This window comes from Plecotus auritus (genome assembly GCF_963455305.1).
Source record: "Plecotus auritus genome assembly, chromosome: 8".
Lineage (NCBI taxonomy): Eukaryota > Metazoa > Chordata > Mammalia > Chiroptera > Vespertilionidae > Plecotus > Plecotus auritus.
In genome coordinates this window covers 66,779,333-66,806,528 of record NC_137782.1, presented here as the reverse complement: position 1 = coordinate 66,806,528, position 27,196 = coordinate 66,779,333, and the positions used below count along the sequence as shown (strand labels likewise).

Sequence of the window (27,196 nt, the reverse complement as noted above, 5' to 3'; positions counted from 1 at the left end):
GAAAAAAAGTTCATCAGTAAGGGAATGCTAAGATAAATTGTGGCACAGCCATGCAACCAAATATCACAGAGCTGTCCAGATGAGCAAAATCAATCTAGCACATACAGGAAAAGATGTCTAAAATATAACCTCAAGTAAGAAAAGCAAGTTACAAAATATGTAGGTGACAATGTGTAAGTTTATAAAAATATATACAAATACCATGAACATTTTTGGATTTAGAAAATTATACATTAAAAAAATCAGTTTTATCCTCACTACCATTAATTCTATTATTTTAGATAACCACAGTTTAGATAACAGTTTGTGTGTATATATTGTGCCTATGAACAGATTTGGGTGCACATTAAACTAAGTTTTCCATTATTTATTTTTTGTAATGTTTTCAGTTTCTATTACTTCTGTAATACTATAATTACAAAATAAATGACTATTTTAAAATGTGTATATTATATAAACACTAATAGCTAATATATTACATGTCAACCTAGAAAGTTATATGTGTTCTAACTTCCCTATATGCTAACTCATTTAATCTTCACAACGTTCTTGTAAGGTAGGAATTATTATCTCTGTTCCACAATTCTGAAAACGGAGGCACAGAGTAGTTAAGTGACTTGTTTAAGGTCTCCCAGCGAGTAAAGAGGGAGAGTGGGATTTAAATCCAGGCAGAAGGGCTGCAATGCCTTTGCTTTTAACTACCACACTATACTACCTCTAAGTTTTTATTTATTCCTTTTTGTTGAATTTATTGGGGTGACAGTGGTTAACAAAATGATACAGGTTTCAGGTGCACAATTCCACAACCCATCATCTATAAACTATATTGTGTGTTTACCACCCCAAGTCAAGTCTCTGTCCATCACCGTTTATCCCCTCATAAACTATTCTACCTCTCCCCCTTGCAAACACCACACTATTGTCCATGTCCATGAGTTTTTCTCTTTTTTTTTTCCTTTTTTGCTCAATCCCTCTACTCCCAGCACCTCAACCCCCTTAAATTTTAATTTATTAACATAGAAAGATCTAAAAAACGATAAAACAGACCACTCAACTTGATCCTACTTGGGTAATTAAAACTCAAAACACATACGAGTACATCTAATGTGTGTGAATGTAAACAAGATGAAATGTCTAAAGGATCTATCTCTAATGTCATTAGTGTTTTTCTTTGGGTAGTTATATTACTAATGACTCTTCTTACTTATTTTATTACCAGGGAAAAGTTGTTTTCATTTTGGGTGCTGTGAGAGGCTTCCCGTGGGGACCAGAGGATGCGGTACACGAGGGCGCTCTGCCCTGCAAGCTGTCAGAGGAGTCAGAAGTGCTCCATAAGCACTTATCAGGAGCAGCATGGCCCTGCTGTATCTGTCAGGGAACAGGGAACTAAAGAGTCAGCTCCAAAACAAGGCAGAGAGGGAGAAGCCCATCAGAGGGGAGCCAACAGCTCAGTACAGATATTACCAACCAATGATATGATGGGAGGAAGGAATACCCTTATTCACTACAGTAATGAAGCATACGTTATTACAATCTTTTTGGGAGGCAACAGCCACAGATGTCAGAAGCCTTTAAAATGTTTATTTCCTTTAATCCAGGATATACCATTTCTAGAAATCGTCCTATGAGACTGAAAACAGACATGCTCAAGATTGACATATAAGAATGCTCACTATGGTGTTATATATAAGAGGAAACAAAAGGAAATAGATAGGTAACATAGAGAATGGGAAATAGGTAACAGTAGGGAAAGAGATATGGTTCAACCACTCAATGGAATATGATACATTTAAATCTTATTTTTGAAGATTATTTAATGACAGAGGGAGCATGCTGATAATGTTTAGTAAAAAAAAAAAATGATTTAAAACTTTGTGACATGGATGATTTCCATGAGTGGGAAAAAGGAGGATGTATGTGTCATATGCTCTGTCTTATACCCATGCCATGTAAAATGTGCAATCCCAATTCTATAAACAACAAATAGAGAAAATATTGGGTAGGAAATGATCAAATATTAAAAGTATGTTAAAAATCAGATTACAGATGATATATTCTGCAATTTCTATAATTGTAAAAAAAAAAAAAAAGTCATCATAAAAATGATCTCTTGGAAGACCCACAAAACGTCTTTTTGATCAGTTAGAATTTACCCAGAAGAAAGCAGGAGTGTGGGAAGATGATCCTAGATGGATAAAAGAGGCAAGGAAGGGATGAAAAAGCAGTAACAGCACCAAGTTTCATATTTGTTTTCTTCCCGGTAGAGAACCCTAAGGGAAGGGTGGGTTGGTTTAAAAAAAAAAAAAAGGTAAGTAGCTGTTTTAATACTTATTTGCAAGGCGGGAATTTGATAAAGAGCAGATAATAAACAATTCCTGGTTCCTCCCTCATTCAGAAGCCAGCACTTTACTCACATTTCTTTGGAAATTCTGGTTTGTTTTTCGTTGTGTGCCACATTCCCAGCCTCTGTTCCTGTCCTGAGGGTTTAGCAGCAGGAGCTCAGGAAAAGGACAGGCTATAGGCACTTACTGAAAAATGCATTCCTGCCCCTCCTGTCTCCTCCACCCGAGTCAGTTCTAATGAAATCTTTGAAGTTTATAAACCAGTGCCCTAGAGACAGCAATTCAGTTATGCTTATCTTTGAATTTATGAGGTTAGAAGACCCGGTCTAGAAAGTGACCCCAATCCCTACCCTTTCCACGGGTAAGCTCCTATTTGTCCTTCCGAATGTAGTTAAGATTCTACTTCTTCCAAAAACTTTTCCTGACATGCCTAGAGAGTGCCAACCGCTTTTCTCCAGAACTGGCTGACTCCACCTCCCTGATGACAGGGCAGGGCGATCCCACGTGCCTTCCACCTCGTGCCTCTATAAAGTCTACAAGTAGAGTCAGGTCTGTGACTCCAGAAATTGAGGAATCAAGTAAGATACTTTAAGAAAACAAGTCTGAAATGTCAAGATAAAGATAAGCTCGGCCAAACTGTTCCAGATCATTTGGTTACGGAGCAGGCCCCAGAGACCTCCTGTGCAGGGGTCCAGAAGGGAGCCTGAAAAAAGCAGCATCCCAGACATAACTCCATACAAAGCGTCCTTACTCTTAAGACATGGTCACTCCAGAACCTTGTACCTCTTAAGCCAAACAGTTGTTATGCGCGGAATGGCTTAGAAGAATGTGATTTAAAGAAAGATCTGGAAGAAATTGCTGCGGTCCCCTAATCTAGCCCTTCATTTTACAGATGGGAGATGAAGGTGCAGAAAGGTGAAGGAACTGATGGGGAGTCATACACTTATTTAGAGTGCCTACATGTCTCCATCTGTTTAGCCTTACTTCTCTCGGGGCCTTTGTTTTCTCATTTATGAAATGAGCAGGTCCCTCCCTAAGGCCCCTTTCAGCCCTAATGTCCTTTGGCTTGGGAGAGTCCTGTTGAAAGAGCTTGGACACTAATTCACAGTTTGATTTTGGGCAAGTCACTTCCCTTCACTGAGCCCCCAAGACAGGGTTTAGTCTTACAGAGAAGTGGCATTTGCTGACTAAGTGTGAACCCAAGAACCCAGCGTCTCCATCAGAATGGGTTGGATAGCACCTACTCAGAACCCTGGTTGGTGTCCAGCCAACCCCTCAGAAAAATCTCAATTAAGCTGTCAGATATCTCAAACATCAGTCAGAAGTCATCATAAAAATATTCTCTGGCATCTCTCTGGTGCTAAAGAGTTTACAAAGTCGCCTTGGTTCGAAGCCCAGCTTCACCATTTCCTAGTCCCATGCCCTTGGGTAAATGACCGATGTCTTGGTTTCCTCAACTATAAAATGGGGATGGCAGTGCCTACCTCATCATTTCTGAAGAGTAAAGGTAAGCACTTAGAAAAGTCCCTGGCACACAGCAGTTGCTCAACAAACTATTAGCTATTGCTGTTATTATTATGAAGTAATTTCAGATGCTTAACCTCACTTGATTCTTACCTTCTAATACTTGAGGAAAATCTGGACAGCTTCTAAAAGCTTTCAACATTTGCAACAAAGAAGATTCAGATCAAAGGTTTTCTGTCCAAATCCAAACTGTCCTTGTAATAATAGGTTAGTAATTTCACTTCAGGCAGAAAAGGACTGGTGGTTTAACTCCCCCACCCTGGGTGGGAACCATGTAGAGGGGAGAGGAAAGCTCCCTGGGGAGGGGTAGCTCTCATAAAAAAAGTGGTGTGAGCTGAAGTGGCAGAGAATCAAAAGATTAAAGCTGGTAAGAAACTGAAGTGAACATTTAGTTTTAGGCCAACCCTTATAGCTCACTGATGAAGAAACTTGGGAACAGAAGGATGAGCTGGCTTACGTAATTCCTAGAGCAGGATGGTGGTGGGGTTGAAACTAGGACCTCAGATGGTCCAGTGCTGGCTCCCCACCCACAGCCAGCAGGGAAAGGGGCGGGAGGAACGTCAGCACCCACTGCTTTCTGAGGAGGGTTCAGAAAAGGATGGTGGGTCTTGGGAAGGTGAGGGGTGATGACACTCCCAGCAAAAGTCAGAGCTTTGGGGCCTGACACCTTCCAATGAAGCCCCCCAAAATGACCATGGAAACACTCTGGAATGTCTCCATGAGCCCATACTTGCCCCATCGTGATTCTATTTGGAGTGAATTATGACACTAATATTTACCAGTCACCAAGAGATCTGGGTTCTAATTCCAAGTTCAGCTTAGAAGCCCCACCTTCCTGCTCCCGGGAAGCCTTTTTTGACAACTCCCTCCCTGAGTCACTCACCTGGGGCTCCACACACCATCCCAAGTCCTTAATCAGCATCTGCTAATGGCTTCCTCACGCCCTGTTCCCTAACAGCACCAGAGATGCTTCCAGTAGAGGGCTTTCTGGTCTCTGCAGTTTCTAGTGTGCAGGGTAGTCATGGAAGGGTTATGCCAAAAGGGAACCCCGCCACCCCTCCCAGAATCAGTCATCTCCTTTAGTGAAGAATGGCATTGTCCTAACAACCAGAACAGGTCGCCATGGGATTTTGGACAAAAACAACAAAAGGAAAAAACCAGGGAGAAGAAAAGATGCTAATTAAGAGAAGCTGGAAAACAAAATCTGGCCCAAAGTAGCGATGTCATTGGAAAGTTGTGTATATGCAGATCATGAAAGAATATCCTAGAAGAAGCTGTTTCTCCCTCATTAACACATGTGACCCTGAGTGACATGTGTGAGCCTCTCTCTCCTTCAACGGGAGCGGTTGCTTATATTACACACTTCCATTGCTGGCACAGGGTCATTGTTTGTTCTAATAGCTTTCTCTATGAATTTTTATTTTCCTTTATTCCATTCGTTATAACAAGCATATTTCAGTAAAGTGGGACCTACTTATTCTGGGAATAATAAACGTTAAAGAATATTTTATAGACTATCTCAAAGATGAACATCTGGAAATAAGATGGCATCTGCTATCAGGTTATCTACCATATCTGTATGTGAGTGATTGTGTGTTTGTGTTTCTGTGTGTGTCCTTTGAAATGGATTACTGACATATGTGAGTACTTTATTTGTAGACACATAAATATCTAGTTGAATATACAGATATAGACATAATTATTTTCAGTTGCCATCTGGTAATAATTTGGCATGTGTCATAACCTTGACTAGCTGTAACAATATCTATTTTATGTATACATACTGCTGTATGAAGTTATAGATATATGTATATAAGTTTTATATAACTTACTTTCAGTTTACATGTATTATACATGACATATGTGTACAGATACATGTGCACATGGCCTATTTATAGATAGAAATATACATGCCCATATACATATAAAACTACTTATTTGCGGTTGGAATCCAGAATAAACTGATTTTTATTCTATCAAGCAAGGTACATAAAAAGTATATATGAGTAAGAGAAATGGATTGCTTTTTAAAAAGAAAGTCTATAAATTATGTGAGTTGCCTGAAATGAGATAAATTTATATTTATTACTGGAAAATCAATAGCTTCAATATTTATCTTCTAATTTATAGGGTCTTGTGGACCCTGTAAGTCAGGGCAGTTTCTCAGAGCCCCTGAGCCACACCTGGTATCACATGGGGTATGAACTGGTGTCAGACTGTTCCTCCGGCTGTAAGACGGAGCAAAACACCAGAGTTTGCAGAACCCCGAGAAGAGCTGTTTGGGGTCTTGCTAGATGGTAATCAGCACTTTGGGAATTCTATTCTAAACCAGGTGTTGGTGTTACTTGCCTCCCAGCTCCCGTTTGGAGTCAGGTCCCAGAGCCTGGGGAGAGCAAGAAGCTGCTCAGATTTGATGCTCAGCAAGGGTCCAGCCGTGGGCAAACTACGGCCCGCAGGCCGGATCCGGCTGTTCTATCCGGTTCTCTTGCTCTCCCCTCCGCTCCTTTACTTTGAATTTATATTAGTTCACACAAACACCCCATCCATGCTTTTGTTCCGGCCCTCCGGTCCAGTTTAAGAACCCATTGTGGCCCTCGAGTCAAAAAGTTTGCCCACCCCTGGGTTAGACACTCACCAAACACTATCACTGCCTTTGTCCAGGGGGTTTCCCATGGGGTCGTAGTACACATCCACGCTGAGGTTTCTGTCTGTGTCATGAGCTGAGTTGAAGTTGGTGATCACCCGGGCGGGAATCCCCAAACACCGCAGCACTACAAATCAAGGGGTGGTGTGAGACTGCTGGTGGCAGTGGGGCCGACCTTGGAGCACCCCATTGCTGCCCACTGACCCAGCAAAGGCATGTCACATGCAGGGTACCTGTGTTGAGGGTCCCAGCAAAGACCCAGCACTGGCCGAACCGGACTGGCCTGAAGCCAGATTTCTTCCACTCCTTGAGAATCTCCACACTGCCGTTCCAGTTCCTGGGGTCCCGGCCACCGGTGTAGCTGCCACTCCAGTTCCCAGCTATCACACCGTTGTCATCATTGCTATTGACCTGGGCAGGAGAAAAATCCTCAAATGAGTCAGCAGAGAGTGACATGCAGAGTTCAGGAGACAAGGTGGGGAGATGAGGAAGGAACCAGGGAGCCATTCGGTGGATTTCCTGTGTCTTCCTAGGTGATTTGGGGATGATAATTGTATAATATTATCTTAGCAGTTTTATGAGTTTAAAAGTGCTTTGCTTAACGGGCCATGTTTGATTGCCCCTGGCCCATGTCAGTTATGAGCGGCCGGCTCACATGGAAATGGGGGCTCCATGGCTCGTCAGTGGCAAAGCAGGGTCAGCAACCAGCCTGCAGAGGTTTCTTGCCTCCACGCACGGCTATCGCTGATATCTGGCTTGGGGTCCAAGGTTTGAAACTCTCTTTTGTTGTACTGGTGTTCTAAAAGATCACTTTAGAACTTTAGAAACTAACTTCTTCTTGGAAAGAATAAAGACGGAATATTGTTTTTCATTCATTCACTCTTCATTCATTCAATTTAAGGCATGATTCTCGTACAATTAACACAGCCATGATGCAGTGTGAAAAGAGCACTGGACTAGAGATTGAAAGACACGAGTTCCATTGTCTTTTAGAGACACATATTGAAACATTTATGAATGAAATGATGTCATATCTGGGATTTATAAATTAGTCTGTGGAGGAGGGGGTCAGAGATGAAACTAGACTGGTCAGAATTGGGTAACTGCTGAGCTGGTCATGAGTACGCTGGAGTTCATTTTACTTCTCTCTCTACTTTCGTGAAAGTCTGAACTTCGTATTATTAAATTTCCAAAATACAAAGCGAAAAGAGAGAAAAAGAAAGAGAGACCTGGGTAACAAGCCCAGCCTTGGCACTGTCAGCTCGGTGATTGTGGGTAAGCGAACTCACCCATCTGGACCTTAGCTCTTCACCTTCCAACACAGGGAAAGTTAGACACAAACAAGCTCTCAGGTGTCGCCCAGCAGCCAGTTTTCAGAGTTTATGACTCTCTCACCAGCATTTATCCAAACCTATAGCGAGGGTCAGGACCAGGGTCTCTCAGCCTGCGGGTCCTGCTCCCTCTCTTTGTGGAGTCTGCAAGTGGCAAGGCCTGATGGGAACATAAGGCTGGGAGCAGAGGATCCTTGCCCAGGACGGGCTGGCCCAGTTTCCCACGGCCCCTCCGTGCGGTGGGTGAGGTCTGCCTCCCTTCCAGAGGGCCTGGACAGTGATGCGAGGATCAGCAAGATAGGCCTCCTCCAAGAGGGAAGGTTGGGCAGCCTGTTCCCATTTCCTGAGTCACAGAGCTCCAGCCACCAAAGTGGTAATCAGCTGGGTCATCTCTGGCTAAAGCTGAGCATTTCAAAGCCCTGTGCAGGTCATAATTAGCTCAGGCCAGCCCAACCAGGAGGTCTGGAGAGAGCAGCAGGGAGGTGTAGTGAGGAAACTGGCATTGATGTAAAGCGGTTTGTCCCCAGGGTGAGAGTGAGTCAGCGGCTGCTGGAGCTCTGGAGCCGGCTGGCCTCACCCACCCTCTCCTGGGCCAAGGCGACTCAGCTTCATAAGTCACCTGACTGCAGCTTTCCTTAACCTTGGCTTTGGCTACTTGGTTTTTAAGGTTCAGTCCACATCCCACTTTCTCTCTGCATTTTTTTTAGGTATTTATTTATTTATTTATTTAAATTTTAATTTCTTTATTGATTGAGGTATTACATATTTGTCCTCATCCCCCCATTATTCTCTCTGCATCTTTCCCCAGCCGCCCTGGTTCCCACCCATCTCCTCAGTGTCTCCACGTCCCCTGGGCCTCCTCACTCCTTTCCTGCAAGGTTTGGGACTGCATCCTTTCAGGGAGCCCTCTCTGATTAACCCCAGATATTTATCATCCAGCCAGAAGGCTGTTCAAATTTCTAACCACATAATTAGTTTGTTAGCTTGGATATGCTCCAACACCAAAGTAAAGAGACTTGGGCCATGCCTAGTCCATTAAAAAAGAAGTTAAAGACATCTGTGGGGTAATTATTTAGTTTCAGAGGATTAAAGATCAAGAACTCTCTGACTTTTAGCTTTTTAATTTGTAACTCTTGAGCAGGTTAATCCCATAGTTAGACTCTTTTTGATGGAGACGTTCTCTACACACTGAGTGCAGAGTGAGAGATTCTCCCAGGATCTGGCGTGTGCGTGCGTGTGTGCATGTGTAAGGGGGGGTGCAGGTCTCTCAAATGGAGAGACTGGGCGAGTGGAAAAGCCCTGGGTGAGCAATTCGAGGCCTTGTTCTGGTCTGACTCACAAGCTGTGAGCACCTCACTCAGCTCCTGGGGCTTCAGTTCCCCATGTGGATGATGAGCGGGCTGGCCTTCTGCCTCTCTAGTCTGACAAGCTCCCGCTCGGTGCTGAGGAGGGGATGGATCAAAACAAAGGGGCGTCACACTCCAGGCTCACTCTGGAACATTCCTCCTTTCCACGCGAGCCCAGGGTGGAGCCAAGTCTCAGCTTGGCATCCTCCCAGCTCTGACTGACACTAAGGGGGCAAGTCCTCTTGTCATCTGAGGAAGGCCTCCTGATTCCGTGAAAAGGGCTTTGGAGTCAAGCAGACCCGGCTCCAGTTCAGCTTCTGACATTCCCTCACTGTGCGAAAGGCCAGTCCTTTCCTCAGAGGAGCCTCATGCTTCACGTGTGCAAAATGGGGATGGGAATAGCCCAACTGCATTTTGTGAGGTTACGATGAGGTCACATGTGTAAGAGCGCATGTGCCTAACCCACAGTTGGGTTTGATATGTGGTAACAACTAGTTATCACTCACCATTGCACTCAGCACCCGGCCGACATATTTGGGGTCACCTCTGCGGGCTGCGTCAGTAGCAGGGTCACGGCGGAAATTCAGACTTTTATCCAGGATCGAGAGGCAAATGTTCAGAATGTCTCCTTCAAACTGTTCGAAATGGAACCATATATTATGATGAAAGAAATGGCAAGTAGTGTTGGCTCATTAAGGGGCCGGGGGCTATGCTGGCAAGAACCACGATAAGTGCCTGGGTCCTTTTACTCTGTGGCCTCCAGAACTGAGAGGAACAACCACCTCCTGCAGCCTTCAATCCTGCGAACTCGTCCAGAGGTCTCTCAATACAGGAGGGTGAGCAAATCTGGGAACTCTGTGCTTTCAGATGGGGGAGGGTGATAGTAATGAAGGACTCTTGAAAGGTTAAATGCACACAGCAAGGAAGTTTCATCCCATTCTCACAGGAATGAATGAACAGAAACTATATTTTTGTCCCAAGTGTCTCTACTGGGCCTTATCCTCATTTGTGTATTGTAGCATCAATGCCATGTCATTGCATCAATTTAGTTACAGTATATGTCTGTTTTGCCCACTAGATTGTGACCCTCTCAAAGACAAAAAAATTGTTGTATTCATCTTCTGTATCTTTTCTGTGCAACCAGGGCCTGGCACATAGTAGATGCTCAGTAAATGACTTCTGAATGAGTGAATAGAAGGGCAGGCAAACAGATAGATTTGGGAACTTCCACCTATCTGAGCCAGCTTCTGAGCTTCTTGCATAATAGGGATATTACCCCCAGCGTCCCTATGACCCTTTTACCTGTCCAAAGTTCCAGCCAACCATGCTAATTCGATTTGTGCTTCCCACAAATATGGCGCCAGAATCTTCCAGAACGTACTCCCCTCTCTCAGCTTGGTTATTCATAAAGACACTATCCGCTGTTTGACATAAAAATCAGATATCAGGGATTAGAATCCTACAGGGAGCTATAGAGAAGTCCTCCTCCCACTCCTGAATACTGGCCTGAGAGTTGGAGCAAATCATACCTGCAGCCTTCCCCCAACCTTCACCAAGGAAGGAAGCCTTGGGCTATTATGCTTCCAACTGGTATTGTGGGAACTATGAGTTTGAAAGAGAAGCTGGGATATCTGAGAGTCTGAAAATGAGACTCCAGGAATCATACACTTGTTCCTTTAGGAAAAGAGCTATCTCTATGTTACAGAATTGTACTGTGGTCATTGTCCCTTATAATTACACTAGAGGCCCAGTGCACGAAAATCGTGCACCGATAGGGTCCCTAGGCCTGGCCAGCGATCAGGGCTGATCAGATTCCCCGCCTCCCCACCTCCCCACCTCCTCCTTCCCTTGCTCCCTCAGCGCCCCACTGCCACCGCTGGTCACCCACCAGGTTCTGCGCCGCCCCCTGGTGGTCAGTGCACAGCATAGCGAGCGATTGAATTCCAGGTCTCCCGGTCAAACTCTCGAGGGGACACTTTGCATATTAGCCTTTTATATATCTAGATCATGCTATGCAGTTTGTACAAGATCACGAGATTCCTGCAATACCCCCAAAGGAAATAGCAGGATGTCCATTTAATGGTGAATAATTTGAGGCTTAGAAAGATAGAGGGACTATCCAGACTCACACAGCTGGATAAGTGGGAGAGCTGGGACTCAGACCTATGGCTTCTGACTTATAGTTTCTATGCTTTTACCATATTGCACAAACTTTTCCTAATCAAACCTGAGTCCATGAAAACCACCCGACTTATCTCATTTCCATGGGCACTGCTTATCTGATGGCTGGGAGTGTGGGTGGTTAGGTGCCTACCTTGCGACCAGGGGTTAAAGAGCAGTATTAACATCCCAAGCTTCAGAGTAAAGTTGTTGCCCTGGGAGGAGATCTGAAGGTTCAGCGTGTACCATCCTATGGGCGCATTGGCAGGACTGGAGATGGAGATGTTCAGAGTATTCTCCCTCTGGGACAGGAGCTGTGCATACCAGCTGCCACCACTTGTCCCATTGGAGAGTGAAAACACAGCCTTTGTTTTGGCTGATTCTGAGGGGGAGGGCCCTGTAAAAGAAGAAGGGGTCAATGAAAACCAAGGAGTACTGGCTGGGCTGTGGGGCGAGATCAGGTTCCAACACAACCACAGGGGCCCTTCCAGGGGCTCATCCAGGGAAGCACCACATTATGGCACTGGAAGCAACTAGAGAGACAGACCACGTAGGCCAAATTCTTCTTGATTTGAAGACCAGTATTCTTGTGCTCAAAGACAGGCAGAAACTTTCCCAAGGTCACACAGAGTCAATGGCAGAGCTGGGCTAGAGCCCAGAGCCCAGTGACCCTAGTGTCACCATCATCACCTCTTGGATGCACAGTCCCACAGGCTACTCAGGGGTATGTGGGGGAGGGGAGGAGCAGTGAGCAGGTACCTGTGGAGGCTATGAACCCCAGACTTTCTCCAGATCTAAGAACTCGGTTGAAGGTCAATGAGAAAGTGAATGGTTGACCTCGCCGCAAGATGAGATCCTGGCTGTTGTAATTGTCTGTGTGGTGCGCTTGCCGATTGGCAGTCGTCTGCCAGTTGATATTCTGGGGTTTTAAATCTGTGAGACAGAAAAGAGAAGACCTTAGGCCCTGAGAGGCAAGGAATAGTGGCATGGGGAAAAGGTATAAATTACCAAAGGGATAGCTTTTAGGCAGGACTAGTCAGGGAGGAGCCAAACTTCTAGGAAAAATCACATTAAAATACAAAGAACTTGACTGAACATACTGAGAACTTCACAAATGGTTGGTTCCCCTCTGCCCTTCACACAGCTGAACCTGAACCTCTTCATACACTATTCGGACCCTGCTGCCTAGACAGCTGTCACTCAGCCCTCAAGGAACTGGCCAGGTGCTCCGTGTAGCTTTGCTCAACCAGCCAGGAGAGCTGTGTAACCAGAGCGCCCACATTCTGCCCATGTTTAGCACCATTCCTTGGTGGAGGGGGGCTCACGTAGAAGGGAGAGGAGGCTGTTTTTCTCACCACCACCACCCTGGTCTGGCTTGTTTGCTTTTCCCTTTGCATCTGCTAGACACCCAGTGCCTTTTCCCACTCCAACATCCAGCAAATGTTTACTTGTGTATTTTATGCTTTATACGCTCAACACCTTGGTGTTGGCCTGGGCCTCTGATGCTAGGGAGAATAGCATGACTCTGGGCAGGATTTGTAGGTGTAGAGGTTGGACTTTCAGACACTCACTGGCAAGAGCAGTGTAAAGGAGCAGGTCAAAGGCCATGAGATCTCTGGATGACACCCGAATGCAAACACCTCGACATCCACGGCCCCTCCCCGCTTCCTGTCACTTGATTGTGGAGGTGATGGAGCTAAACTGAGAAGAGGTTATGAGTGGTACCATGAGGTCTGAGGAGGTTAGCCTACATAAACCTTTAAAGAGTTTTATTCCTCTGAGTTATGTTTGAGACGTTTCATCATCCGTGCCTTTGCAAACCAAACTGATTTTTCTGTCTTTATGATGAGACCACAGCTATGCGAGTGTGGAGGCACATCCCAGCACCAGACACAACTTCTCTTTACATGTGTCTGTCTCTCTTCACCAGAATGCGCCTTCTTGATTTTTCTATTCTGAAGCCCAGCACATTGTTGACTACATTGATATTAGGACCACTAGGTAAACAAAGGAATGAAGGAGTTAAATGAACAAACAAACAAAAACTAATGTCATACAATGACCATCATGACTACACCTCAAGATTTAGTCCATAAGAAAAGGGGAATATGGGGCCTTTATTCAATAAATACAGAGAGAGTACCTATTATTCACAGGATACTAGGTTAGGCACAATGTTGGCAGTGTAAAAAGTACGAAAATAAGTTTTAACCCTCTAAGAGCTTTAGCAGTGAGTAAGACACTGAACGATGGAACAGGGTAAATCTGACCTCCCCAGTAAAAGGTGTCTAGGAGATGCAGGCGGGAAAGATCACTTTCAGTCCCAGGAATTAGAAAAAGCTTCATGAAGATGCCAGGCCTTGAAGGAAGAGGGAATTTTGTCAGGTGCAATAGAGCAGCCTGTATCCCAGACAACAGGAAGAGAGGCCAAGGCACAGGACAGCACGTGTGTTATTTGGCTAGAGCAGTGGTCGGCAAACTCGTTAGTCAACAGAGCCAAATATCAAAGTACAACGATTAAAATTTCTTTTGAGAGCCAAATTTTTAAACTTAAACTTCTTCTAACGCCACTTCTTCAAAATAGACTCGCCCAGGCCGTGGTATTTTGTGGAAGAGCCACACTCAAGGGGCCAAAGAGCCGCATGTGGCTCGCGAATTGCAGTTTGCCGACCATGGGGCTAGAGCAAAGGCTCTGACCACAAGAGAAAGGTGAGGCGAAGATAGTGTGGCTCCAGGGCAGGCCTGGACTGGGGGATCCCCTTCCAGCAGCTTTGGAGATGGGCAGAGGAATCATCATAGATACTCTTTCAAGTGAAATCCAGCCCCTCTGGGGTGGTGAGCCAAACAAAGCTACAGGAGAGGAGAAGGGTGCTCAGAAGGTGGTCTTGCTACCAGCTCATAGTACTAAAGATTCATTCATTCACACATCCTCTCATTCATTCATTCATTCATTCATTCATTCAACAAGTAATTATTGAAAGAATACATTAAGTTTTTGCACAAAATAAAAGAAACAAAAACACTCATGCAATTGACAAGTATCGATTGAATTCAGGGAAGGACACACGGAGGAATGAAGGGACAGAGGGAGGGAGGGGAGAAGATGAACGTTCCTGGACATAAATAGCAAATGGAGACAGCCCAGATCTTAGGCACTCTCCGGCAACCCCTAGATACTAGTTCTCTCTAGGGCAATGGTCCCACCTTTCAAACGCCTGCTTCCTCCCCAGCTTTGCTCATGACCTGCTATGCATCCCTGCAAGTTGACATTTGGTAGAACTGTATCCCTTGTCTTATTTGAGAAAAAAGAAGAGCCCCGAGGACCATATGGGTTCAGATAACATGAACCCTCTCTAGATTCCAGAGCAGCCGTGGGCAAACTACGGCCCGTGGGCCGGATCCGGCCCGTTCGGCTGTTCTATCCGGCCCGTTCGGCTGTTCTATCCGGCCCGCTTAGCCGAAAGAGCCGAGGGTTCTCTTGCTCTCCCCTCCGCTCCTTTACTTTGAATTTATATTAGTTCACACAAACACTCCATCCATGCTTTTGTTCCGGCCCTCCGGTACAGTTTAAGAACCCATTGTGGCCCTTGAGTCAAAAAGTTTGCCCACCCCTGCTCTAGAGTCTAGAGCAAGCAGGTCAAACTCAAAGGCTAAGACGGGCCAAATAAAGGAGGCATGCAGCCCGTGGGCCGCGAGTTTGACCTGCTTGCTCTAGAGATTCTTCACCCCCCTCTTAAACGCAAAAGGATGCGTGTCTTCTTCCAGGTGAAGCTCACTATTCCAGACACGAGCTCTGAGAGCGGAAAGAATGTCCCCAGACAGCCTCTGCCAAACACAGGGGTAAGGAAAGAGGGGTGCAGGGATTCCACATCTATAGTGGCATCTGCCTCCCCTTCAACAGGTCCACACCCTTCTTTGCTCTGTCCAGGGTTATGCACTATATGCTGTAGCTGAGCCAATAGCAGAGGCTTCGCCCTTTCCTCCCAGAGCCCAGTGGCTCTTAGGAACGTTTATATGCAAGTATTTGTTTGAATACTCGTTCTCAATTCTTTTGAAGAAACTTCTTTTTCAAAATCGTTGGCAAATACCCTGAGCCTGCTTACCTCCCTCTTCGTCCATCCTGCCACCTGGACTGTGGGAGGGATATGGACAGAGCTCTCGTGCTCATCCTGGACCAGGCATGCCCTGGGAACAGCAGGGTGGGGACAGCAAGAGCCCGGGCCCCTGGGGCATGTGCAGCTGCCTTTTCTGCCCAGAACTGCCTACATCCACACCTGTTACGTAAGGAAAAAGGAAACTTCTATCTCTTTTATTTCTCTAAGCCATTGCTATTTGGAGATTCACTGTCGTTCACATATACCTGATGATGTAACCCCCCAACTTATTTTGGGGTCCACCTTTGGCAGGGGTAACATGAGAAGCACAGAACAGAGTCCAGACTGTGAAAGGGGGTTACTAGTCGGCTGTCTCAATCCTTATTGGCTTGACTCTGTAATTGAATCACCTACAACAGACAGGTAAGTGGGGCTGGGCTGTGGGTGAGTGACTGGGGTTTTCACCTCCTCTTCCTGGGAGGACCACAGCATAGAGTTGCTAGCAGATGGCCCAACATAACATAACTGATACTCCAGTGCCTGCATCTCCCCAACCTGCCCAGACCTTATTCCCTGTGTCTCTTCTCTAGGCAAAGACATATTTGTATCTTACAGATTTCCAGAGTTGATTAGGGCTGATAAATACACTAAAAATCCAGCCGAGCGTCTTCAGCATTTTTAGAGACCACGTTAAGAAATACATTTTACACAGTGTTTCTATACAGGGGTCTATACCTGACATGAAGTTTCACAGAACAGCACTAACTTCTACTGACATTTTTCTCTTCCACTTCATTTTAATTGCTGGTCATAAGCCACTAAACTGATTTTACAACCTACTAATGGGTGACACATGGCAGCTTGAAAAACAGTGATGTAATCCCATATTCCCATATTACAGGTAATAAAACTGAGACCCCGAAAGGGGAAACCATCTGCTGAGGTTACATGGGAGTTTAGAAGCAGAGCTTGGCTCAGAATCTGGGTCTTAGATACTGGTAACTGAGGGTCTATGAGTCATTCTCAATGCCCCCCCAAGCCCGTGGAACATCTCCAACTCCTGGCTGGCCCCACCAGCAGCACCAAGAACCAGGTGCTTTCCTCTCTGCTCCCACTTCCTTCTCTCTTTGGCGTGTGCCATTCCCTTTATCTTTTCCCCACATTCAGACATTTGCAATCTCTGTGCAGCACAAGTGGTAGGATTGCTTGGTACCCAGTTGGAGAGAAGCTGGGGGGTTCAGGTAGCGGCTGAGTGAGGGGCCAGTAAGGCTCCCTGGGATGGAGTGAAGGAGCCCTGGACTGGTTGTCTGGAAGGCTGAGGCCTTAGGCAAGGTCTCAGTGTTTCCGGAACATACTTTCTCCATCTGTAGAAGGAGAGAGTGAAGCCTGCACATCCTTGTGGGGTTATTATTCAGATCCAATATGTACTCATCACCAGCACCTGGACTTCCAGAAGTTGGGGGTGCAAGTCCCCTGGGACTCCACACATAATGACAAAAGCAACACAGCAGGGTTTGAGGTTTTTTGGGGGCTGCCATTGAGGACATCTGCTGTGCCAAGCACTGTGCTGAGCATTTTACTTGCATTATGTCCAAAAACCCTATGAGTTATTATTCCCATTTCACAGATGAGGGATTTGAAAGTCCAGTCAGGTGACATCACTTGCCAAATATGGCACACTCAAGCAGAGCCTGGACCCAAGCCCAGACTGGAAGCCAGTTTTGTTTGCCCACATATGACTCCAAGCTGCCACCCTGCAGCCAACCGAGGTGGCTGGGGTGGCAATCACTTGGGATGGCTCCAGGAAGCTGCCAGAGAGAAAGGACCACCCATAGTCCACTGCCTGTCTCAACATGACATGGTCAGGGGGAGAGCAGAGGGAGGAAGAAGGACTCCTGGACAAGTTCACTTAAGAGAGCGTGACTTAGACCCATGGTTCCCCACCCTCGCGGCACCTGGGGAGTTTGGATGGGCCTGAGCCCCAACCGGGACCAGTTAAATGAGAATTTCTGGCTTAGGGACAGTACTGGTATTTTTATTTTGAACTCTCCTGGTGTTTCTAATAAGCACCCAGGACAGAGAATGACTACCTTAGGTTGATATATCATTTTACACTTTTCAAAGCTTTTTCACATTAATTATCTCACCTGAGCCACATAGCAATCTGGAAGGAGGTGGGGTGGGGTGGGGACCGGGGAATCACTGCCTTCTTTTCACACAGGAGGAACATAAGGAGAATGTCGACTCTTTGGGGCCTCGTTTCCTCCATCCTGAGCGACGGCAAAAATACTTGCCTCCTTTCAGCTCACACCCCAGGCCGGCATGTGGGCCCTGGGGAGGAGAGTGATGCCCTGCCCATGGAGCACGGCCCAGCGGGGTGGAGGCAGAATGGAGAAGTTATCTGAGATGAACAAAAACAGCTCACTGGGGACCTGGAAATGTGATGGGGCTGGCAAGGGGGCAGGGGAGCTCTTAGTGCAGTGGTTCTCAACCGTTCTAATGCCGCGACCCTTTAATACAGTTCCTCATGTTGTGGTGACCCCCAACCATAAAATTATTTTCGTTGCTACTTCATAACTGTAATTTTGCTACTGTTATGAATCGTCATGTAAATATCTGTGTTTTCTGATGGTCTTAGGCGACCCTGCTAGCGGTTCTCAACCTGTGGGTCGCGACCCACAGGTTGAAAACCGCTGCTGTAGAGCCTAGGACCATCGGAAAACACAGATATTTACATTACGATTCATTAACATGAGGAACTGTATTAAAGGGTCGCGGCATTAGAACGGTTGAGAACCACTCTTAGTGGGAGAGTTCCCCTGAGAATGCCCTTGATTAGAAAATGGACTTCATCTCATAGGGTTTTTCTTTAGGCTTATGAAAAGTTCCCCCAAATTAATGAGTTATGTGGACTAAGCACCTGTGAGGTGAGCTCCACAATAACCCCATTTTAGAGATGAGGAAACGGAGACACTTCGGATAAGTAACCTGTCCAAGATCACTCAGCTAGTGGGGGGCCGAGCTAAGAGTCAAGCCAGAGCTCATCCCTGGACATGTACTTGTAACCTTGGGCTCACCCCCATCTCTACTAATCCCAGGTAACAGGTGGAAGCATGGCCAGCCCTCATTCCAGGTGGATGCAGCTGCTGGCAGATCTGTGTCCGCTGACCTGGGAGCAGCTGCTGCCCCAGAGGAAAGAAAGCGGGTGGGACTGGGGTGGGGCGGGGGGAGGAAAGGCAGCATGTCCCATCACAAACGCTGAGCGCCTGAAGCCATGAGCCTCCGAGCCCAGGGTGCTCTCTGCTTTCAGAGCGACTGCAGATCTTGCTGGGGTCCAGGCCGCTGAACCAAGAAGCTGTAGCCCAGTGCGAAGAGAACCGGGGCCCCTCCTAGATTCCAGGCCAGGAGGAGGCAGGACCCCGAGAGAAAGAGCTGCTGTGTCCCAGCTCCCAGGAAAGACGTTTTGTGGCAGACCCACGGCCTAGAATGGGGCGGGTCCTCACAGATTGAGGAACAAGGCCCGAGAAGGTTAAATCTCTGCAGCCAGGCCAGCACTCTGCCCAGGAAAATAGTAGGCAGAGAGCCGCCTGCCCCAGCGGCCAGTGTTAGTCCGGCAGGGAGGTCCTGGCCTCCCGCAGGCAGGATCTGAGGTTCATGTTTGAACCCTGAGAACTCTGCCTCCGACCTGGGGCCTCCGAGTGGATGTAGGGATGGAGAGCGAGGCCTCCACTCCACAGTGAGCCCAGAGTCTGTGCATTCCTGTCCACCCTGGGGTGTGGACTCAGTGGGCAGCAGACAGAGGGTGCCACATTGCAGGGCTGGGGGAAGGGTGCCGGCTGCCCTCACAGTTGAAAACCCACATATACCTTTGCACACAGGGATTCCCAGCTGAGGAGCTGACGCTGAACAACTCAGGGGTGAACTGTGCAGGTCTATTAAGAAAATCTACGTATCAGTGGACCCCGTTCAGAAGCGTGGTGTTTGAGGTCAACTGAACTCCATGCAGAACACTGCCAGGCCCTCTCGCACCCCCAGCGCCCCACCCACAGCCCAGCCGCCCTCTCCACCAGGAGGCATAGTCACTGAACCCCCACTGATTCCAGCAAGAAGCTTAAATTGGGAACTGGACACAGTTCTCTCCAACCTACACACATTGACCCCTTAGTCCCCTGGGTCACACCTGCTGACCCACCCACCTCCCGTCCCCACTGCCCAGAACACTCCTCACACCACAAACTACTCCTGACCAAGCACGCCAGGCAGAGACACAGCTCCTTCGGCTCTGCCTTCCACTGCGCCCACTGGGGCCCCTCTCCCTGGGTGTCCAATGAATACATTCATTCATTCCAGAGACACTGATTGAGCACTTGCTGGGTGAGCGACTAGGAGCTGAGCTAGGAACTGCATGTTGGCAAATGGAAGGGAATAACGATTCTCTGATCTGTTCGCCCCGCTTCTTAAAAACTTATTTCCTCCCAACCAGCCATTGTCTATGTTGGGTTGTGACCTCAGAAGGTCTCTGGTTGGTTTAGATGTTGAGCTCTAAGAGGTTAAGACCTCTGACTCACAGGCACTGGCACACAAGCAGGGCTCACAGCAGGCAGCGCAGCGGCAGGCATGGGGGGTGATCCATTTATCCATGGCCCACGCCCTGCACAGGCCCCAGGGGCTGAGCACTGCTGGGGCCCATCGCTCTCTGTCCCTGGCTTCTTCTCAAGGCAAGAGTTGCCAGGACTGGAGGGAACTGAAGCCCCTTCTATTTCAAGCTCCTTCATTTTACAACTGGAACCCAAGGCTCGGCGCTGGCAGGGAAGGCAGAGACTGCCGGTAGAGCTCAAATGAGGAACCAGGTGCAGCGCTGCTTTGCTGAGTCCTGGATGAACCCAGCTCTGCTAAGAGGACACAGTGGCAAGGGTGCTGCTGGGACCGAGTCTGGGCTCTGCTACCCACTTTCCGAGTGATCTGGTAAGTCTCTAGACCTTCCTGGAATGCCTCCTCCCCCTGGCGGGAGGGAGATGGCCTAGGTGACAGCTGACATCTCCTTCTGCTAAAGTCTACAGGATCCAAAGCTCCTCTCCTTAGCAACCTAGCGTGTTGCCGCATGTTCACTGGAGGAAATGTGTGTGTGTGTGGGGAAGTGTGGAGCGGGGGAGGTGTCCATTTTGCTGCCCTGTCCTGATCTTGGTGATTCCTGAAGGAAACTGCATTCACCTTTTGTACTATGCTCAGTGATTTTTTTTTGGCAAACCTTCCTGAGGCCCTAACCACCATTCACGATGTTTTACAGGTTTGGTTCATGCCTTTTTTGGGGGGTTTGGCGATGCATTAGGCCCAGGACGGCAATAGTTAGCATGCCGCCCAGCAGGGGGCTGTCTAATAAGAGCCAGAATCCTCTGTAGTGACCACAGAGCTAAATGACCTGCGCTCCTTGCTGTTCTTACCCACCCTCCTTCCCTGGCGCTGCTCCTAGGGAGTCTGGCACACCTGCCTCTTCTGCTACTGGGAGGTTTCAGCTCATCAACTGACGTTCAAAGAGGCTGCCGCTGCTTCTGAATGTGTAGTTTACTTAGAAGTATTCCCGTGCTGCTGATGGCTTCTTTTAAATCAATTTACAGGCTGTCACGCTCTCACTTCCTTGTAGCTCTGAGATGTGCTTTTCTTTACCTATGTTACTGACAGCTGGTAAAAGTGCATTGAGAAACACGGGACGCAGGTACCAGCTGGCTTGACACAGCAAAGCTTATCTATCTGTCTAAAGGATGTTGAATATCTGTCCATTACTCAGGACTACATCCCACATATGTTCTACCCCTGGAACCACTCTAGAGAGACTAGGCAGCCACTGAGAAAGAACAGAATCCTAACATACGAAGATTCAGCCTCCGGAGCCCCCAGGGCAGCTGTCCTGGGCTGGACACTGGCCTCTCCGCTGGCCCAGGAGGAGCCGGGCTTCCTGCTAGGACCAGATAGAGAAGAAGTCATGCACTCACCAGCCATGCTTCACCTTCTGCTGCCTCTTCCTCTTCTTGGCGTTTCACTGGGAATGGCAGGGAGGAGTGGGGAGATGAGCTACCTGCCCAGGATCGCCTTACCATTTATAGAAGCCTCTCCTACACACCCCAATTAGAATTGTAATGAGGTGGGCGAGGCACCAGGTCCTTCCTGTAGTGCCTGTAAGCGTTTCCCTTACGACATCCCCGACATCCTCGTCACCCAACGGCAGGGCAGCCTGCTTATGCAAGACCAACCTGGGGAGAAGAGGGGAGATAAGAAAGAAAGTTCACTTTTGTGAGTTTTTCCCAAAGGTGAACACCTCTCTGGATTGTAGAGTTTGGGAAATTTTGTCATGGTTTTCTTTCAGTATCTTGTCCAGAGCTGGAGCTGAGAAGTCTCCAAAAAATGTCTCTGCAAAACCCAGAAATAGAACATTGCTCAGTCTTTTCTCACTCGCCACACGCATGGGTGGTTTCCACCTGTACAAAGACGTGAGACGCTCAGCACAGCTCGCCTGCTCAGGGTAGCCAGAAGGAGCATTGGGGTTGGAGTTAGAAACACTCTGTTGCAATGCTGGGGGGCCAGCACTGAACCTCGAAGCCTTGGAAGCCTAGTCTGTGATGGGGGTAATCGCACCCACTCTTCTTAATCACTAAGTAGAGGGAAGAAGCAAATGAGGTGATACAAGTCAAAAGTGCATAGATATTGTCCTGGCTGGGTAGCTCAGGAGGCTGGAGCATCGTCCCATACACCAAAAAGTGGCAGGTTCGATTCCCAGTCAGAGCACATACCTAGGTTGTGAGTTCCATCCCTGGTCAGGGTGCATAGGAGAGGCAAACAATCGATGTTTCTCCCTCACATCAATGTTTCTCTCTGTTTCTGTCTCTGTCTCTCATTCTCTTACCTTTCCCTCTCTAAAATCAATTAAAAAATACACACAACAGCATATCCTCAGGTGAGGATTAAAAAGAAAAGTGCATAGATGTGACCCATGATGGGTTAAATCCAGACACCATCTGGATTTAAATGTCAGTTTGATTCCAGATTGGGGGGAAACATGTGTTGTTGTTGTTGTTGTGTTTTTTTTTTTTTAAGAAAACTTTATTAGTATTTTTAAAAATATATTTTATTGATTTCAGAGAGGAAGAGAGAGATAGAAACATCATTGATGAGAGAGAATCATTGATCAGCTGCCTCCTACACACCCCCTACTGGGGATTAAGCCCACAACCCGGGCATGTGCCCTTGACTGGAATCGAAGCTGGGACCCTTCAGTCTGTAGGCTGACGCTCTATCCACTGAGCCAAACCAGGTAGGGCACCAACTTTATTTTTGTTGTTGATACTATTGTAGATGTACCCATATTCCCCTCTTTTGCCTACCTCCACCTAGCCCTGCCCTACTTCCCTCTGGCCATCACCACACTGTAGTCTGTGTTCATGGGTTATGTGTATATGGTTTTTGTCTAATCTCTTTACCTTCTTACATCCATTCCCTTTCCCCTACCCATCTGACAGCTGTCAGTCTGTTCCATGTATCCATGCCTGTTTCTATTTTGTTCATCAGTTTATTTTGTTCATTAGATTCTATGTATAAGTAAGGTCATATGGTATTGTCTTTCTCTGGCTGGCTTATTTCATGTAGCATAATACTCTCCAGGTCCATCCATTCAGTCACAAAAGGTACATTTCCTTTTTTTATGGCTGTGAAGTATTCCATTGTGTAAATGTACCACAGCATTTTTATCCACTCATCTTCTGATGGGCACTTGGGCCATTTCCAGATCTTCTTAATGAGGCAGCGGGGACAGCCACTGATCTGGTAGTGGTGACATGGGTTTCAACACATGCTCTCTGTAAGACTGGAAGGTAAGTCACTGACCCTCTCTGGGCCCAGGTTCTGCATTGGTGAAAAAAAGGAGGGGGAAGAGGGATCTGTTTTCTTTATATTTTTTGTTTGCTTGTGTGTTCTTTTAAGACCCAGCTCCATGATGACAAGATAAGATCTTTAGAAAAATGTGGGAGTGCTGGATCTTGAGAAAGGTGAGGCTGACAGACAGGTGGTTTGGAGAAAGAGGAATCTACGTCTCCTCTCTCTGCACAGCATTTTATACCCCGTAGGCCCTCTGTTCCCATCTGCATCTGTTTATGATCTGTTTCTGTCTGCCCCCATCCCTAGACTGAGATTTTTGAAGGCACAGGCTGAATATTACTCACATCTCAGAACCTAGCATGGGCTGGCCACACGGCAGGAGCACACATATTTTTGAACACGTGAATTAGTCACTCATAAAGATGGAAATAACTACCATCAATTTAGTGCACACTATAGGCAGGCACTGGCTAAACACTTCACATATATGACCTTTTACTTTTTCTTTTTTAAAAAATATATTTTATTGATTTTTTACAGAAAGGAAGGGAGAGGGATAAAGAGTTAGAAACATCAATGAGAGAGGAACATCGATCAGCTGCCTCCTGCACACCCCCTACTGAGGATGTGCCCGCAACCAAGGTACATGCCCTTGACCGGAATCGAACCCGGGACCCTTGAGTCCACAGGCTGACGCTCTATCCACTGAGCCAAACTGGCTAGGGCTATATGACCTTTTTATGGCACAGGTACTATTATTACTGATATTTTTTCAGGGGGAAGAAACAGCTTAATATGAATCTGTGCAACCAGGAGACACCCATCCACATGTGAGCGACTCCAGAGCCTGTTCACTTAACCTGGAGGTCAGCTGCCTAAGAGAGGCGGGGCCGCAGCCATTCCCAGGCTTCCTGTGGCTTTCCCGGAGAGGTGGCTCTGCACGCGGGCCGGGCAGAATGACTGCTGTTGGCTCTGGCTGGTGACCCGGAAGAGAGAGAGGGTAGAGAGGTATGTGGCAAGGAGTGCTGGACCCTGAAGAGAAGGCTCAAGTGTGGGTGTTGGCGCCTGCCATGGCATGAGCTGGGATATGGACAAGGCCTTCCTATGGCCAGTCAGTCCTGCCAGAAACCCCAAGACCTGGGGAGATCAAATGTGATGAATGGATGTGAAAGTGCCCTGCACACTCTCAAGTGTGTTATAAAGAAACAGAGGGGTTTGCTTATTATTATTACTGTTGTCATTTTTGGCCTGGGAGCCAAGAAGAACTGGACCCTGGACATTCCTTCAATGACTTGGCAAAGACACCTGCAGAGGTGACAGGGAGGCAGTGCTGTCTTTGGAGAAGACCCCTGAGATTATACAGACATAGGTTTCCAATTTTGGTTCTGCCAGTCACCTCAACTCTCAGGGTCTCTGCTTCCTCATCTGTAAAGCAGAGGAAGAATTACTGTGGGACTAAAGGAGATGCTGGCTATAAAATGCTTAGCACAGTGGCTGGCACTGCCTAGGGTCACATCAGTGTTGACATTATTAGTATTCCTATTACCCCTCAGGAATTCCACAGTCCTGAGCATTGCAGATTTTGCAATGGAACCCACAAGTGTGGGCAGTGGTGCCTGACCACTGACCCTGTGGTCTTCCTTGGGAAGGTGTGTAGCTGATCAGCCTTGACCCCAGGGGGTGTGATAGAAAGATGCCCACCCTGGATTCAGGAGACCCCAGCTAAAAGCTGGGCTCTGTGACTTGCCCACTGTGACCTTGGCAGAATCCTTTTACATCTCAAAGCCTCAGTTTCCTCATCAGCCTACCCACACACCTCCCAGGGCTGGAGTCAGGCTCAAAACCATGAAATCATGACTATGACACTCCTCTGTAGACAGAGGGGTGTTACGCCAACCTCAGGGGCCCAGCTTCCGGCCTCTCTCCCATGCCGCCCCACCCGCTCCCCTGGAGCCTGCTAACTCCAGCTGGGCCCTGCCCTGGCTGCCCGCCCACCGCATCGTCTTCATGTTAGCAGCTGGGGGGTTGTGCCAGGGCCGTAGCTGCGCATGGCCGCAGCCCCAAGCTGCAGCAGGGCCATAATTTGCACAGGATGTCACAATTTCAGCTAAATGATTTTCAATTCATAGGTGGAGTCACCAGCTTGAGCAGGGTGAAATTCCTGCTTGGCCACACACCTGCACCTCGAACCCCAGGTAAGATGGAGCATGCAAGTATGGGCTTTTTGAAAAAGAAGACGCTAATTGATCTTTGCCTTTTTATCTCCTTCTAATTAAAGGATTTAGGGTTGCTGAAGATTTTGCAACACCCGGAGAAGCATAGAATCTCATGAGAAGTTACTGACCCCGCCTTTCTTGGAGCACAGGAATCCCCTTGCCAGACGCATTTCTCTTGAAAACTCCAGTGACACCTGTCAAAGCAGCCTATACTTGCCCTAGACCCGTGGTCGGCAAACTGCGGCTCATGTGCCACGTGCGGCTCTTTGGCCCCTTGAGTGTGGCTCTTCCACAAAATACCAGGGCCTGGGCTAGTCTATTTTGAAGAAGTGGCGTTAGAAGAAGTTTAAGTTTAAAAAATTTGGCTCTCAAAAGAAATTTCAATCGTTGTACTGTTGATATTTGGCTCTGTTGACTAATGAGTTTGCCGAGCACTGCCCTAGACAGTTTGGGCTGAAACATTCATTTCTGGGGTGATTCTCTTTAAGGTACATCTTCCCCAATTTCGTAGGAGCTCTGTGAGGGCAGGAACTTTGTCCTGGTCCATCACTGTTCCATCCCAGTGCCTTCCAGTGCCCAGAACATTGCTAAAGAGCAGTGAAAGGACCAGAAGGTTCTTCCTCATGTGAACTGAGAATTTGTCTCCTAGAGCTTCTACCCACGGGCCCTCACTGCTTCTCCACCAATCCTTCATGGAGCCCACATGAAACAAGGCTGTTTCTTCTTCCCCTAACAATGATCATGTCCTTCCCCAAGTCTGGCAAACACCCCAAGAAGTCTTCTCTTTTCTAGGCTAAGCATCAGTTTCTTCAACCTTTCCTCATAAGTCATGACTTGGAGGCCTCTCCTCCTCTGACACCTTCAATGGCTCCCCAAGGCCAATTACAGCTTCAGTTCCTTAGTCTGGCATTTAAGGTCCTCCAGTGTATGCTCAACCTTAACTCCATTATTTTCTACCACTCTTCCACGAACTCTGCAGTAAAACATGTCTAATCATTTCCCCTGGAACCCAATCTGATTGTTCCTGCCTCTATCCCGATTTATAAAATGCCCTCCTGGAACATTCCCCTATTTCAACTGTATCCAGGTCTCGTCATTACTAAGGTTGAAAGCATGCCTCACCCCTCCACCTAATCATTTCAGTGTATTGTGGAAAGAGAGTTTGCAATGAACCGAGCAAACCCAGGTTTAAGTCTCAGAGACACATTCTAACTACCAGGAACACCTATTTTTATAACCAAACAGACTATGGGCAAATGGTTTTACTTCCTTGAGCTTAAGGTTTCTCCTCTGATAAATGTGTATAATGATACCCGCACTGCTCACCCTCCAGGGCATTCTGGGGAATCATGACACACATAAAAGCCCATTGAAAATGACAAGATGCATTGACTTCCCTACTTCCGGGTGTCTTGAATATGCCCCGACTTAGATCAAACAATATACAATCTAAATCGGTTAGATGATTACTAGAATTAGTGGAGTGAGCCCCACGTAAGGGATACAAATGTTGAATCACTGTATTGTACACCTGAAATTAATATAACCAATATGAAATTGTATACCAACTATACCTAAATAAAAATAAAAATGTTAAAGTCTGTTAGGATGGAGGGGATGGAAGATGGTTTGACTTTGGGTGGCGGGCACACAGAGCAGTATGCAGATCTTGT

General features: G+C 47.1%; 1 protein-coding gene across 1 annotated transcript in view; it reads right to left on the bottom strand.

Annotated features, from left to right (window-relative positions):
* Nucleotides 1-21,607, bottom strand: part of TGM3 (transglutaminase 3) — a 38,065-nt gene extending 16,458 nt beyond the window's left edge. Inside the window, exons 1-7 of the mRNA XM_080684819.1 lie at nucleotides 21,432-21,607; nucleotides 12,107-12,280; nucleotides 11,502-11,744; nucleotides 10,490-10,608; nucleotides 9,694-9,822; nucleotides 6,744-6,921; nucleotides 6,502-6,637 (exon numbers count right to left, since the gene is read on the bottom strand). Coding sequence (XP_080540945.1) covers nucleotides 6,502-6,637; nucleotides 6,744-6,921; nucleotides 9,694-9,822; nucleotides 10,490-10,608; nucleotides 11,502-11,744; nucleotides 12,107-12,280; nucleotides 21,432-21,438 — 986 coding nt within the window. The 5' untranslated portion in view covers nucleotides 21,439-21,607. The remainder of the gene's footprint in view (nucleotides 1-6,501; nucleotides 6,638-6,743; nucleotides 6,922-9,693; nucleotides 9,823-10,489; nucleotides 10,609-11,501; nucleotides 11,745-12,106; nucleotides 12,281-21,431) is intronic.
* Between the last annotated feature and the right edge of the window lie 5,589 nt (nucleotides 21,608-27,196).